Here is a 17,357-nt window from a genome sequence, read left to right on the forward strand (position 1 = left end):
GTGTTATTGGAGGCACTCACTCATCTCTGTCAAGAAATTTGGAAGACAGCTATCTGGCTAACTGATTGGAAGAGATCTGTATTTGTGCCCATTCCAAAGAGAGGTGACCCAACGGAATGCGGAAATCACAGTGTTCCCCGGAGGCCAGGATGGCCAAACTTCGTCTCTCATACTTTGGACATATTGTCAGGAGGGAGCAGTCACTGGAGAAGGATATCATGTTTGGTAAGGTGGAGGGTCAGAGAAAAAGAAGAAGACCCCCAGCGAGATGGATTGGCCAAGTGGCAGCATCGATGGACTCAAGTTTTGCAACAGTTGTGAGGTTGACCCAGGATCTGGCAGTGTTTTGTTCTGCTGTGCATAAGGTTGCTATGAGTCGGTACCGACTATGCTGGTAGCATAGTGGTTGCGAATTGGGCTGCTAATCTCACAGTCAGCAGTTCTAAACTACCAGCTGTTCCACGGGAGAAAGATGAGGCTTTCTAGAAGCTTCTGTAAAGATTTATAGCCTTGGAAACCTTGTAAAGGGTCACTATGAGTCGGAACCAATTCCACGGCACATAACAACAGCAACAACTAGTATGTACCAAGTACTGTGGTTCTCTACTTAATAATTTATTTAATCCTTATTAGATTCCTGCAGTTACTTTTAAGATCTCTTTACATGGTGTTAGATTTTGGCTAGACATTCAACCAACATCTTATATGCCTATTCATTTATTCAGTTGTTATGGGAACCCCTCTTACAGAATTTGGAACACTTAGGAATTATAGAGATACCCACTTGTATCTCTTTTCATGTAAGGAAATTGAAGTGTTTTAAGACAGGCCCACTGCCATTTTCATCTCAGCTTTCCAGATGTGAAACTGAAACACATTTAAGAAAACCCAAACATGTAACATGCCTGTTACTACCTGCCACTCAGTTTTTCTTGACAAAGATTGCAAATGGATCTCATCTTTATCGATAAGTAACATCCAATCTGTGAGTCATTTGGAGATAGCATGTGAGTTATAGTTTAGTTGCTGTCCTCTAGGTGCCAGTTCTGTAGTCTCGTTTTTTTTCCAGTATGCCATGTGACCTTTTTAGGCATTGGATAATTCTTTATGTTATGGTCACATGACCTGTCAAGGCATTGGATGATTGTTTTTGTGATTGCCAGTATTTACAGTCACAATTGTAAACAGATCTCTGTCAAATGAAATATACTGACTGCTTGAAAAGGTATGTGACTTGAAGTTTGAAAATTTCATGTCTGGACCAATTTATCTCCAGTTTTATAACACCTAAGATATTTGGATTCTGATATTGTAGTGGTTACAAATCGGGCTGCTAGTCTCATCGTCAGTAGTTCGAAACTACCAGATGTTCGGTGGGAGAAAGATGAGGCTTTCTGCTCTGATAAAGATTTACAGCCTCAAAAACCCTGTACTGGGTCACGATGAGTTGGAACCGACTCCACGGCATATTACAACAACAAGATGTTTGGACAGTGAGAATTCTGACTTGTTTTTGAAAGCTTCAAAGCTTGTTGTAGTTAATTAATTCCATGTTGCACATGGAAGAAGCAAAAATAATTAAGCCCAACTTCATACTATTCAGATTTTGAGTGGATAAACTATCCCAGTAAATGGTGGAAATTTTCTTTGCATGTTTTTATGTGGGGCAGATTTAACCTGAGAGACAACAGCTTTTGCATCTGTATCGAATCTAAACATGCGTGTTTACAGAAAGCCCTTCAGAATCCTGCAGTCCCTGAATGGCATGGCACGCACGTTCATGAGAATGGCTTTAGTACTTAACCTGGCCCACCTAGTCAGCCATCACTAATCAGTCACCTCCCTCTGATTCTTTGCTCAGCCTGGGAAACTTTGTCTCAGCGTGCTAGGTAGTCATTGTTCCTTTGTCACTGTTCTGATACCCTCATTTTTCAGAACAGGAAAATAGACTCTAGAGAGGCCTTTTGCAACATTAGAGATTAGTCATGTTTCAAATTTTACCTGAAATTTGGTTTGACGCTCATTCTTAAAATAGAGACATTGGGAAATTAGACACATAATACTTTGGTTGTGGTGTTGCTATTAAGTACTGTGGAGCCAGTTCCGACTCATAGCAACCCAGCATAGGGTTTCAAGGAGTGGCTGGTAGTTCTGAAACTCCAGTCTTGCGGTTAGAAATCCAGTGCTTCTGGTACAGCCCATACCAGGACTCCGACAGAAATATGAAGGAGCTTCAAAAATGTGGAAAAAATGGAACTTTTCTGTGAGCTTTTTGAGTTCCCTCATATTTGGCGTTAAAAAATTAACCAAGTAATTTCTATTTATGGCATTCTTTTATTGCCAGTTATCGATAGTTAATTTTAAACTACACCATCGGTGTGAAGTGATGAAGTTTTTACACCTAAAGTCTGAAAACAAAAAAACTTGTCAACATATTTTACTGTCTAGATTGTAAATTTATGTTTTCTTAACTGGTTCAAAAAGTAATCAATTCTCTTCAACAAAGTTGAGCTACTTGATAATTATACTTGAATAAAATGGGTAACCGTAGACATCAGCAAGATAAATGCTTTTCAGCACTTTTTCCATTTTTTAAATATAAATGCACAAAAGATAATTAAGCTTACCCAGACTAGAGAATTCAAACGAATTGAAAGCTGAGTTCCATAAAGTTTTTTAATTTAAAAAATGGAATAATTTAAAGATGTGTATTAGATTTGGGAAACTAAGCATTCATTATAAACTAGGAGAAAACAATGAAGGCACACACTGTTTAAATGTTGTTGCTGTTGGTTAAAAGTAGCCAACAAGATGCAGAGTAATAATGCTAGATCTAGCTAATACTTTTAATCGAAGTTTCTGGAGAGAGACATTAATAAGCATATTTGACTAGAAACAGCACATAACATGTATATTAGTTTTGTTTTTAATTAGATTTAGACAGAATTCATTATTTTTAATGGCTTTTCATTAGTGAATAGAAACCATTATTCGGATATATTGTGGTAAAATAAATTCAAGGTATATGCTTATTTTCTGTAATGAATCTCTTATATATTGAAAGAAACCATTGTTAGGACTGAAATCACAGATAGACATTTGAACTCTTTTGCTTTTAGATAAAAGTGTAATTTGTATGCTCTCAGAAATACAATGTTTATCTCTTTTCCCTCTCAGGTTAATTTTTAGCAGATTAATTCTAGAAATATCTTGTTGCTTATCAGTTAGTTACATTTGTTTTGATTTGGCCATTTCAAGTAATAATGCTGGGGTGGAGACAAAATTAAGAAGTTCTATCAGATTTTTATTTGATTATTTTCCCTGTACAGAATCACTATTTTTGGTTCAAAATTCCTTTACCTTTGAGTATTCAGGCCCAAATAAATTTGACTAAGTTATGTGAAATCTGCCTAAAAGAAAACCCTAAACATCCAGTGGGGTCTCACTTGTGAGCTCAGATTTACAGAATTTGCCATTATTTTCACTTGGGGAATTGTCTGCTGTAAAACAGGCCAATTGGAATTAATCTCCAATGTGTGATTTATTCACACTAGTCTAGAAATATGTCTTTCTGATGCTGGCATATTGAATTGTAGCACATCTGAATGAGAAGAATACAGTGACTTGTTAATGACACACTAAGGAAACAGAAGTAGGTTATTTTAAGGCTCAAATGAGCCACAACTTAAACTAATAGTGTTGTTTCTTAACTGTAATTTTTATAGGTGAATTTCTCCAACTTTATATAAGATTTTTCTATAACCTTAAATGATGAAATATCACCCATGAGCCTGTTCTTTTTAAAGATTTTTCTCTAGACCAACCTCCTTTTTCCTATGTGCAAGTTCCTTTCATGTACAAAGGGTAAGAGGACAATTCCAGGATTAAACATAAATCAATGCTTTATTGCCTCCATCTGTATACCATAGACTTGCATCCAAATACTTACAGGGAATCTAGGAAAATCTGAGGTTAAAATGTACCCATTTAACAAAACTCTGATTTTATTTCTTTGCTTTTAGTGCAGTTTTGTATTTCTTCATTTGGTGGTTTCCCAAGTAACTGCAAAAAGATGAACTCTTTCATAAAGATCAACTGTGGAAACTAACAGTGGTACATATTTATTACCTGAGCTCCAAACTTTGTTCATAACTCCCAAGTTTTCTCATTCATTTCTTGTTTTATTGTTTGTTTTTTGCTGTTGTTGTCCTAGCAGTCATTCTAGGATGCTGTACTGTGTTGCTGTCGCTGGCAGCCACTGAGTTGGTACTTACTCATAGCGACCCTATGCACTACAGGGCAAAACACTGTGCAGTCCTGGGCCTACCTCACAATTGTTGCCACGCTTGAGCCCACTGATGCTGACACTTTGACAGTCCATCTCACAGGGGGACTTCCTCTTTTCTCGGACCCTCTACCTTACCAAATATGATATCCTTCCCCAGGGACTGGTTCCTCCTGACAGTATGTCCGAAATATGAGAGACAAAGTCTGGCCATCCTGGCCTCCAAGGAGCAGTCTGTCTGTACTTCTTCCAGATCTGTTTGTTTTTTTGGCATTCCATGGTACTTTCAGTATTCTTCTCCAACACCATAACCCCAAATCATCAATTTTTCTATTCTATTATTCTATCTTCCTTATTCACTGTTCAACTTTCACATACATATAAGGTTATTCAAAATACCATGGCTTGAGTCAGGCACACCTTAGTCCCCAAGCTGACTTCTTTGTTCTTAAACACTTTAAAAAGGTCTTGTGCAGTGGATTTGCCTAATGCAATAAATCGTTTGAATTCTTGACTGCTGCTTCCATGAGTATTGATGGTTGATCCAAGAAGAATGACGTCTTTGATGACTTTATTCTTTCTTAACACTGATAAGAATGTTGTTTATTGGTCCAGTGGTGATGATTTTTGTATACTTTACATTGAAATGTAATCCACTCTGAAGGCTGTGGTCTTTTTGATCTTCATCAGTAAGTATTTAAGCCCTTTTCACTTTCAGCAAGCAAGGTTGTATCATTTGCATATTGCAGGTTGATAATGAATTTTCCTCCAATCCTGATGCCACATTTTTCTTCATATAACCCAGCTTCTCGGATTATTTGCACAGCATACAGGTTGAATGAGTATGGTGAAAGAAATTATAACAGTGTCACACACCTCTCCTAATTTTAAACCATTTGGTGTTCCTGTGTTCTGTTGGAACAACTGCCTCTTAGTTCCTCAAGAGCAAAATTCATTGTTCTTGAATACTCATACTTCACAATGTTGTACATAGCTTGTCATGATCCACACAACTGAAAAACTTTGCGTAGACAAAAGAGCACAGGTAAACATATTTCTGGTATTTTCTGCTTTCAGCCAAGATCCATGTGACATTAGCATTGATATCCCTTGATCCACATCCTCCTCAGAATCCGGCTTGAACCTCTGGAAGTTCTCTGTCAGTGTATGCTCCCAGCTGTTTCTGTGTTACCTTTAGTAAAACATTACTTGCATGGGATATCAAAGATATTGTCGTATGATTTCTGCATTCTGTTGAGTTACCATTCTTTGGAATGGGCACAAATACAGATCTCTTCTACCTAGTTCGTGACCATATAGTTGTCTTCCAAATTTCTTGGCATAGATGAGTGAGTGCCTCCAGTGCTACCTCACTTTGTTGGTAAATTTCAGTTTGTATTCCATCAGTTCCCGGTGCCGTGGTCATTGCCAATTCTTTGAATGCACCTTGGACTTCTTCCTTCAGAATCATTGTTTCTGGGTTGTATGCTACCTTTTGAAATTACTGAACATCTACCATTTCTTTTTGGTACAGTAACTCTGTGTATTCCTTCCATCTTCCTTTAATGATTTCTGCATTTTTCAGTAATTTGCCCAGAGAATCCTTCAATATTTCAAGTCAAGGCTTTAATTTTTTTCTTCAGTTCCTTCAGCTTGAGAAATGCTGAGCATGTTCTTCATTTTTGTCTGTCTTGCTCCGGGTTTTTGGCACATTCCATTATAACCTTTGACTTTGTCTTCTCAAGCTGACCTTTGAAATTTTCTGTGCAGCTCTTGTACCTCCTTAGGATGCTGTGTTATATTATTATATGCTTCCTTAATCTACTCTGGTCTGTGACAGTCTTTCACTGTTTCCTTAATTATTTCATGACACTGGCAGTTTTGAAGGCTAATGGTGAGGAATGTTGTAGAATGTTCCAGAAGTTAGAGCATATCTGATGTTTTCTATGTATTTAGGTTATGGGTTTTTAGAAAGAAAGCCATATTGATGAAGTGTCTTTTTCATTCCACTATATCAAAGGAACATGGTGTATTTCACCTTCATCTCTGGGTTCTTGTAATGTTTGTCAGTCTTCTCTGCCATGACGTTGTGCTTTTCTGCTTTCCGTACTTTGTTCTTAGAGTCCTATGGTGTTATAGGATAAGCACTTTACTGCTATCTGCAAGGTCGTTGGTTCAAACCCACCACCTGCTTCTCAGAAAACCCATACAGAGTTTCTATGAATTGTAACCAACTAGACAGCACTGTTCATCAGTTATAGTCTTAAAGGAGTATGGTGACCCTGTAGGATAAGTACTGGACTGTGAACCTCAAGGTTAGCACTTAGAACACACCTGTAGTTCCTTGGGAGAAGGATGAGTCTTTCTGCACCCACAAAGATATATAGCTTCTGAAACCCGACATAGGGCTTACTACATAGGGTCGCTGTGAGTTGCAACTGACTTGAGGACTCCTGATAACAACTATAGTCTTAGGGAAGAAGGCACACAAGTCCATCTGGGGCTGTGGTTGAGCTTTGCCTCTTGGGAAGGGTTCAATATATTTTGAGTCTTGGCTTCTTCCCAAATGGGAAATACCTCATATGATGACCAAGGCCTTATATTAAAGTTTGTCCGCATTTCAGAAATGACCCCACTTGCTTTCCATGTCCCCGGAAAGCCTACTTTTCTAACGAGGTGGGAGGACTTTCTCTTCCTATGTTGTTGTTGTTAAGTGACATGGTGTAGGTTCTGACCCATAGCGAACCCTGCATGGGGTTTCCGAGGAGCAGCTGGAGAACTTGAACTGCCGACCTTACAGTTCAAATGGCTTTGCCGTCTGGCACGAGTCCATGAAATACCTGCACACCTTAGCCTTACTTCTAGGTGGTTTCCAGGTTTTCTCCATTGTAAGTCAATTTCTTGAGGACCTGTTGTATGTTTTGTAGCATAATGACAGTGTCAATAATAATACCAGCCAACACTTACTGAATTTTTGTTCTACACACTATAAAGCCTATTTCTGATCATCTTAACAACTACCATTTGGTGTGGACACCATTCATTTAATCAGAGATAGCTTAAGTAAGTTATGCAAGGGAGCTCTATGGGTACCCATTTCGTAACATCATGCTTGGTACTAAGTGTTGAGTCGATATTTGATGGGTTAATTTAAAAGACTGATTTTCTTGCTTGGTGAACGCACTGTGAAAGCAATGGGTCTTTATAAATATATTTATTTTTTAAATGGGTCTTTATAAATATATATATATTTAAATGTTCTTGGTTGGGTTATTAAAATCGCACACTGATTATTTTATGCATGTCACATATCCGTAGCTTATTTTACCTTGTCATAGCTCAGACTCATTAACATGTATTAGTAAGGAAAAGGAGCATTTAGTTGACATATCCTGACTTTTGACACCAAGGAAATGAGGAAGCTTTAGTAAGAAGTCGGCAAATGGATTTAAAAAAGAAAAACCAAACTAATGTACAGGAAACATGTTGTAAACTCTTTATGGCAGAACTCTCCCACTCTTTAAGTCTTTTCTTGCAATTTAATTATACCCCCAAAAGCATGTATTAAGGGCTCAATACAGTTGAACAATACAGTGATGATGCAGTCTGAAGGAAACTGAGAACCCAATATGAGGAGAGTGATGACCCCTGAAAATTTAGCTTGGAAGCCCTCTCTGACAAAAGCGCATTTAAACTTAAATCAAACCATTAACTAGGCGTTCCAGATGTGTTTATTGAGTTACTTAGAAAGAAGATATTTTTCATAGTTTCCATGAGAAATACTGTTCAATGCTTTTGGTCCTTCTGAACCTCCCTGACCATTGACCTGACCCCAGTTTATAGTGACCCATATAAGACAAGAGTAGAACTGCCTGATAGGGTTTCCAAAACTGTAATCTTACAGAAGCCTTTGCACTTACAGGCTGTCCATATGTCTGTACCAGAAACTAATGACTACCAGACTCCTAACAGTTAAATGGAAAAGTTGTTTTTATTTTTAAATGTTTTATTGTGAATTATATGATAGTTTACATGAGAGAACATTAACTTTACATTCACTCTATCGTATATCATTTCATTGCCATGGTTCCAGTCCCCTCCATGCATCATCAACCGACCAAAGGGTATACCCTACAAACCCTCCCCCTACACTCCTCCTCCCCACAAACCCCCAGTCTTCAGCACACAGTCCCTCTCTCTCTCTGGATCCAAAGTCCCCAGCTGCTTCATCACTCCATGTCATCATCTCTGCCTCCATCTCGGGACAAACATTAATCCTTCTCTCTGCTTCTCTGGGTAGGGTCCCACTCTCGCCTCTTCTCCGTTGATGGTCCTAGAGACCTCCACTCCTAGACTGGAGAGTTAATCACTCCCTTCCTTGCTATAAAACGTCTACCTTTACATTTCCAACCCTCACAATCAGTCCTGATAACAATTATTCACTGTTGTTTCACAAGTGACAATGGGAAAGTATATTTGACAGTGCAGAATGTCTGTAGTCCCTATGAATCCTCTCCTCTCTCATTTGCAAAAAAACTTGTATATAGTAGGTTGTTGTGTCAGAGTCTGTGAGCTGTTCAGAATGGTTTATCAGCTACCAAACTGGAAAACCATCCTCCTTCTTTGAAGAAAGGATCAGTAAAAGAAAACTAACAGGCACATGGCTTTCTCTTTCTTATTTCAGATGGGTATTGTCATACCTGAGAGAGGAAGGCTTCTTGGTGATTGTTTTTCCCCCTAAAAGTAGGCTTAAGTTAAACACAGTCTTTATTTAGTGTCATGTTTTTTACTTAAAAGCATTTATTCAAAGTTCTGAAAAACAAAGCATTCAATACTGTGAGAATTGGGCAACTGCAAATGATTAATGATAGAATTCTCAGTCCTTTATAAAGTGTCTTAACATAGAAGAGATTTATACAGTGTGGAATTGCAGTGGTGCTTTGATGTGAGAATAGGTAATCAATACCTGCAAGCTTGGGAAAAGTGTTCTATTTCCTCCATTAATGACATGGGGGGTTTTGCAAGGCAAGGGTGTTTGGAGCATGAAGCACTCCAAAAAAGAATTAATTTAAAATCTGAAGTGGAAGATCAGTTTCAATTAAAATTGCACTTGAACGTATATTGGGTAGAAGTGTGAAAGCAAGCATGTAGTTGGCTTAAATCTTCAGATTGTTACCAGTGAATAAATGAGTCCCGCTGGCACGAACTCTGATTATATTTTTATAGAGTGCTAAATTATATTTCACCCACGTCTGGAAGACTTTAAGAAATAACGTGAATGGCATCTATGACTTACAGGCACTTAACAACAACAACAACATTGTATTTGTTATTATTATTATTATTATCACAAGGATAATTATCAAATATCTGTGTTTTTTTACAAATAATTTTTTACCTTTTTATTTCTTTGGAGCCATATGTATTAGGATTCATTATATTATGTTCTATAGTGGGGTTTTTATGTGTGTGTGTTTTTCCTTATTGAATGTTGTTTGATTGGAATAATGAGTTCCTAAAAGGTCAGGTCTTAGGCCAAGAAATTTAGAAGCTTGGGCACCTGACTGGAAAACATCCATATTTGTGCCCATTCCAAAAAGAGGTGACCCAACAGAATGCATAAATCATAGGACAATATCATTAAAATCGCATGCAAGTAAAATCTTGCCAAAGATAATACAACAATGGCTGCAGTCATACATTGACAGAGAACCTCTAGAGGTTGGAGAGATTCAGAAGAGCATGGGGAATGAGAGATATCATAGCTATTGTCAGATGGACCTTGGCTGAAAGCAGAGAATACCAGAAAGATAGGTACCTGTGCTTTATTGACTGACTATGCCAAAGCTTTTGATTGTGTGGATCATGACAATCTACAGACAACATTTCGGAAAATGAGTATGCCAAGGACACCTAATTGTACTCTTGAAAAACCTGTACATAGACCAAGAGGCAGTTGTTCAAACAGAACCACTGAATGGTGTAAAATTAGGAAAACTGTTTGCCAGGTTGTACTCTTTCACCATACTTATTCAGTCTGTATACTTAGCAAATAACCTGAGAAGCTTCATTATATGAAGAAAAACATACCAGGATTGGAAGAGGACTCATTAACAACCCGTTATATGCAGATGATCCAATCTTGCTTGCTGAAAATACAGAGGACTTTAAATACTTACTGGTACAGACCACAGCCTTTGGTATGGGTTGCACTTCAATGTAAAGAAAACAAAAATTCTCACCACTGGAGCAATATATAATGTCAAGATAACTGGAGAACAGATTGAAATTGTTAAAGACTTCATTTTACTTGGATCAACTATCATTGAAGCGCAGCAGTCAAGAAATCAAAGGACATATTGTATTCAGCAAATCTTCCGCATAAGACCCCTTTAAAGTGTTTAAGAGCAAAGATGTCCTTTTGAGGACTAAAGTGTGCCTGACCCAAGCCATGGTATTTTCAATAACCTTGTTGTTGTTAGGTGTCATCGAGTCGTTACTGACCCACAGCGACCTTATGCACAGCAGAATGAAACAATGCCTGATCCTGGGCCAATCTCACTATTGTTGCCATGCGTGAGTCCATTGATGCTACCACTTGGCCAATCCATCTCATTGGGGGTCTTCTTCTTTTTCTCTGACCCTCCACCTTACCAAACATGATGTCCTTGTCCAGCGATTGCTTCCTCCTGACAATAGTCCAAAGTATGACTGACGAAGTTTGCTCATCTTGGCCTCCAGGGAGCACTCTGGCTGCACTTTTTCCAGATGTTGTTGTTGTTGTTAAGTGTCGTTGAGTCGATGCTGACCCGTAGCGACCCTGTGTAGGGTTTCAAGGAGCACCTGGTGAGTTTGAACCACCGACCTTGCTGTTCAAACGACTTTGCAGTCTGACCTGATAGCACGGTATAAATCAACTTCAGGGAGATGTATCAATTATTGTTGTAGCCATAAAGCTTCCGTTACCATGAGAAGATTTTGTGTGATTGTCCTTTTTCTCATGGTACCCCTGCTGATCTCTGCTGTGGCCAGTGACAGGAAATGAGAAGAAGGGAAAGGCGAACAAGATGTCAGAGTGCTTGGCAGGGGTAATGGACGCAGATGTGGGCTCCTTTCAGACCCAGGGAGATTTGTGTCATGGTTTCATTGGGCTCGCTACACACTTAACAACAGCAACAACACACAAGGCTAAGTACATAGCAAGGGCATGAAAATACTAGTGGATTTGTGAGTTTGCTTCCTCAAAGCCTTTTGGCAATTCATTCCTTTCTATCTAAACTGTAAAAGAATTAAAAGCTGAAAAAAGTAGGCGTTGTATATATGTGTGTATGGCATTGCTCATGTGGAGCTGTAGGATTAACACTGAACTGCCAACCTTATGGTTCACAGACCAGTGATGACCCTGCTATCTTGGTTTGCTGGTATAGGATAACGTACTTGACTATAAGGTTGGTGCTTCAAACCCAACAGTGGCTCCTTGGAAACACTATACATGGTCACCTATAAGTAGAAAGGACTCGATATCACTTAACAGTAAACAGCAACTCTATGTGTGTATGTGTGTATATATATATTCATATAAAGTATAAACGTAGGTAATTGATGTCTTCTAAATAAAAAAATCCAGAGTTGCTGGTTTAGCTCATAAAAAGGGATTTATTTCTTTGTTGTTGTTGTTTTTCAAGTAAACATTTTTCTTTTTTTCTTGATTAGTCAGGCCAAGCAAGTTAAACCTAGGGTGCAGAAACAGGGTTTGTTATCAACGCTTACATTTTGTTGCTGAGTGGAGTCCTTATGTGGTACTGTGAGATAAAGCACTGGACTGCAAAGGTAGTTTGAACCGTAAGGTCGGTGGTTCAAACTCAAAAGCCGCTCCTTGGAAACCCTATACAAGGATCACTTTGAGAAGGAACCAAGTTGTTGACTCTGAACAGAAAACGAGTGAGAAGTCAGTTGCAATATGTTCTCTGCTTCCCATTATTCTAGTCTCACTTCTCATTAGGATTATGCTTTATGACCTCAGTTTCCCCCGTTACTTTTGTGGTGTATGTACCAATAAAGTCTTTTGTTATTAACACTGAGTGATTCCAATCTGAAAGAAATATTAATGCCCCTTCCTCCAAACCCCCATCTTCTAGGAAAGAGGGAGAGGATTGAAGAATACCATCTCTGCCTCGTAGAAAATCTTTTATCCTCAGCCAGAGGGGGAAAACAAACATGCTTAATAACTACATGATATATAATGGCATTGCTACATTTTGGATTGTTTTAAATATCTATCTATCTATCGCCCTGTTGGGTGTTTTAGTACAACTGCTGGACATCATAAACTCACCAGCCACTCCTTGGAAATCATATACAGGGTTGCTATGAGTTGGAACTAACTTGACAGCACTTAACAAGAACAACATATCTATATAGATATATATGTGCTTTTGTCCTTTTTGCAAAGTCCTTCTGTATGTTGAGAAGAAACATTTTATTTAGGAAGCAGCTCACAATAGCAAAACATGCTGAACTAGTTTAGGTATTTTCTTGTTGATAAATGCTCTGCTTAATTTAGAACACTTATTAAGATTTTGAAAAATGTGAATAACTCTGACAGCCCTTCTGGGCAATTCCTTTAATCTGATTAAAGATGAAGGTAGCAAATGTTTGATTGCAAATCAAGAAGCGAAACTATCTTAAGAAACATATCCTTTCTTAACTTTCGTTGTCATATCGAGCAGATGGCTTTTGAAACTTAAGTTTTCAGTATATCCTGATCTCTTCCAAGTAGGCACATGTTGAAAAGCTTACTTTGAGAGATGCAGTGCTTGGCTTTCATAGTCTTACGAGTTCTTTCTCTAGTCCTTGAGCGATCGAAACTGAAATGTGTTTTTTTTTTTCCACAGGTGCCTATGGTCCTGAACACTGGGTCACATCCAGTGTCAGCTGTGGTGGCCGTCACCAGTCTCCTATAGACATTCTGGACCATCATGCACGTGTTGGCGATGAGTACCAGGAACTGCAGCTCGACGGCTTTGACAATGAGTCCTCTAACAAAACCTGGATGAAGAACACAGGGAAAACAGGTAGGCTGTGTTTTCTTTAACTGTCCCCTAGATCAACAAGAAACATTTTTAAGTGACACTGGTAACCTTAATCATAGTTTTTCCTTATAGCATGCATTGTAGCTAGGAGGAATATATAGCTGAGCAATAGTATGGGGATTGACCCTTCGTTTGCAAACCAGCTTCTTTATTTACTCTGTGACTTTGGACAAATCACTTAATCAGTTGTTGCCACCTTGTAAAAATATATATGTAATGTAGGTTATGGGAGAGTACCATCCTCATAGGATTGATATGACTAAATGAGTCAATACATTAAGTGAACTGGATGGTCTGGCACATTGCACAGTACGTGTCTGTATTAGTGCTACTGCCATTGGTGGATGGAAGGGTTTGTCCTTGTATTGCCACCCAAGTTAGCCAGGTGCAACCTAGATTTTCAGAAACCTGTGCTGTCGAGTATGGTGGAGTCCTGGTGTGGCCCTGTAGGATCACCACTGGAATGCGTACCACAAAGTCCACTGTTCACCAACCTGCTGCTCTTCAGAAAACCTACAAAAGTCGCTATGAGTCAGAACCGACTTGACAGCATTTAAGAACTATATCACGATACAGAAGAACAGTGCACCGCCTTTTATGGAAATGTATCTTATCGCTTCATTTTACCCATCCCACTTGTGTTTTGAAAATTATGAATGTAGAGAATCATCTTTTTGCTATGCTAATATACAGAGTTGCCTCCTGTTAATCACTACTCGGCAACTCTTAGCATGTTGATTGTCTATGGTAATTAGCAGAGAAGTCCTATTCCGCTATCCTATCTGAAAACAAGCATGTTCCATTAAATCTCTCTTTAGTTCTGCTCGGGCCTCTTTTAGTGCATAAAGATATTCTTTATGTCTTATTATTTAACTACTTATATTTTTTGGTGTTGTTACTGCCATGGAATTGGCCCCACTGTCATGGCAACCCCATGAACAACAGCAGGAATCGTTTCCGTATGCTCGTGATTGATTGATTGCATATTGGAACATAGTGATTCCTACAATTTTCATTGACTGATTTTGTAAGCAGATTACCAGGCCTTTCTTCTTAGTACATTTTAGTCTGAAATCTCTATCAAAACCTGCTCAGCATCATAGCAATACATGAGCTTCCAGTGACAGATGATTGGCAGCCATGCAGGTGAAGTACAGGCCAGGAATCAAACACAGATCTTCCGTGTGGAAAGAAAGAATTTTACCCTTAAATCACCAATCCCTCATACACTAGTCCAAAAAAAGTGTTTCTTGTTTTTTAAAATCAACCCCCTATAATCAAACAGGGTACCACAATCCATTCTATAATCCCTTTCAGGACTTTTGGTTGCTTGAAGCCTTCCATAGTGGAATAAAATGATGTTACCATTGATTCTTTGGTCCCATTCATGTTGTGGGTCATAGAGTTGCCTTTTATTTTTTTTGATTTCACTGACTGTGTGTTCAACACTTTGGGCATTCAATTTCTTTCTTCAGACCAGCATTCCCCAAGATTATTCATATTTGATTTCTTTGGGTTAGCTTGTCTTGTTTCTAAAATTGTTTTCTGCTCATTCAGCACGATGGCTCTTGGCTTTCTGGGTGTTTGTTGTTTTTATTTGTTTTGTTTTTTTTTGGATGTCCCCCATCAACATGTCTCCTTCCTTTCTTACAGCAGGTTATCCTCTGTGTTCGCCCATTTGAATACCTGCTTGAGGAAAGCTTGCATGTCCTTACGTATGCAAATGTCTGCATCCCTTCCCTAGTGTAGATTGTATGCTTATTGTTAAAATGCAGAATGTCCCCACACATGATGCTTTTTTATATTTCACATCTGGTTGTCTTTTGGAGAATGTGATGGCACTATTACTCCTTAAATAATCTAAGTGTGGTGGACAGGGAACTTTGCCACACTAGGTATATTGAGAGTTTGGAGTTGAGTGCCACCTCAGTACTGCATTCCAGAAGCCTGCCAGAGGCAATTTACTGGGCTCTCTGATCCAGTTTTCTACTTGACTTGCAACGCTTGACAGCCTTCTGCACAGATAACAAGTTTCAGTGACAGCTTTCAGCTCTGTATCACCAATGACAGGTTTTAGACGGGTGTAGGGTTCACTCAATGCAAGTTGATTCACGACCTTGGTCTTCCAGAAGCTGATTATCAATCTCTGTCACTTTGCTGACTTCCTGGATGATCCACAACTTGTTGCATTATGTGTGAGTTCACATATTTGATTTTAGAGGCATGAATGCTTGAGTCTCAGGGATTTTAGAAACACCTCTTTCTTAGAAGCTATAAGAAATCCTCCTTACTTCTTAAGCTGTACTTACTCCTGTATAGTTAATGACATCACAGTAGACGGGCCAATAGCTCAGAAATCTCTCAGGAGGGGTTTTGAAAAAGTGACAGCCTACATATGCAATCTGAAACAAACACTAGGAATTTGTATATGGATTCTCTTGAAACCGTTTCAGCCTATGGTAATTTGGAAAAGTACAAGCACAAATCAACTTGTATTTTGTTTTGTTCTAAATTTTTCATTTCTTTGGTTTTTAGCATAAAAGTAGAGATTTGTCTTTTCTTGAATAAAAAAACCTGTCTCTCTAGATCTGAACAACCCAAATGGGGAATGAATTCCCTATAGTTGTGGGAGGAATGAAAAGTTTGTTGCTTTTTATATGATGTCTGGATCCTATATATCTAATTGCGGAGGACACGGGATAATGTAGAGTGCTGTGCTTTTAAATTGAAGGTGGGATTTGATTATTTCCACACCACACATGGTAGAGAAAGCATCCTAGGTAGTTGGAGTTAGAAAACACAGCACATATCATTTTATTATGGTGGTGCAAGATATTATCACTGGAGAAAACTGGGTAAAGGGGTCATGAGATCTCCCAGTCTAGTTGCTAAAATTCATAGGGGGCCACGGCTTATTAACATACATCAGAAGCAGCTGTCTAGTCTTAAATTCTAATCATTTAGCTAGAAGCTAATTCTGGGAGTAGCAGGATTATCTTGAAATGTTCTTGATGAGTACATTATATTTTTACTCTCCAAAACTGAAAGAAAGAGAAATAACTTTAGATGAAGTTAAATGTATACCAATCACAAAAATAAAAATATAAGCCATGAGTACATCTTTGCTGTAACTGTTCATTTTGTATCCATCATGCAGACCTTGCTCAATAAAGAATGCACTTCTTTGTCATAAAATTTCATTCATCTTTAACATCACATTTTTTTCTTTCCCTGAAACCTGTTCTTGAACCTTCTACTTCCAGAAAATAAATCCAGGAGGAAGTATTTATTTTTTTCTGATGATAATGTACAGGTGACTGTAAAATAGATTCTGTCCTTTGAATATTAAAATATGAATATAGAAAGTTTATATTTAAAATGGCCTATTACACACAGGCCAAATGAAATGGAACACATAAATATTGATATCTTAGGTATTAGTGAGCTGAAATGGACTCGTATTAGCCATTTTGAATCTGACAACCACATGGTTTACTATGCTGAAAATGACAAATTGAAGAGGGATGATGTTGCATTCATTGTCAAAAAGAACATATCCAGATCAGTCATGAGGTGCAACTCTGTTTATTATAGGATAATATCCATATACTTACAGGGAAGTACAGTTAATACTCAAATTTATGCATCCAACACTAAAGCCAGTGAGGATGAAATAGAAGAATTCTCCTAACATCTTCAATCTGGAATCCATCAAACATGTGATCGAGATGTATTGATCATTACTGGTGATTGGAATGCAAAAGTTGAAAGAAAAGAGGAAGGACCAGTAGTTGAAAAATATGGCCTTAGTGATAGAAATGATGCTAGAGATCGTATGATAGAATTCTGCAAAACCAATGATTTCTTCATTTCAAATACCTTCTTTAGAAAGCATAGGAGACGATTATACACATGAACCTCACTGGATGGGATACACAGAAATCAAATTGACTACCTATGTGGAAAGAAAAGATGGAAAA

At 38.2% G+C, this 17,357-nt stretch overlaps 1 protein-coding gene across 2 annotated transcripts in view; it reads left to right on the forward strand.

Moving 5' to 3' along the window:
- Positions 1-17,357, forward strand: part of PTPRG (protein tyrosine phosphatase, receptor type, G) — a 1,006,925-nt gene that overhangs the window by 522,854 nt on the left and 466,714 nt on the right. For both annotated transcript variants that reach the window (XM_006862095.1, XM_006862096.1), the window contains exon 3: positions 13,180-13,359. In XM_006862095.1, the coding sequence (XP_006862157.1) occupies positions 13,180-13,359 (180 nt within the window). The remainder of the gene's footprint in view (positions 1-13,179; positions 13,360-17,357) is intronic.

The sequence above is a fragment of the Chrysochloris asiatica genome, unplaced genomic scaffold (genome assembly GCF_000296735.1).
Source record: "Chrysochloris asiatica unplaced genomic scaffold, ChrAsi1.0 scaffold00046, whole genome shotgun sequence".
Lineage (NCBI taxonomy): Eukaryota > Metazoa > Chordata > Mammalia > Afrosoricida > Chrysochloridae > Chrysochloris > Chrysochloris asiatica.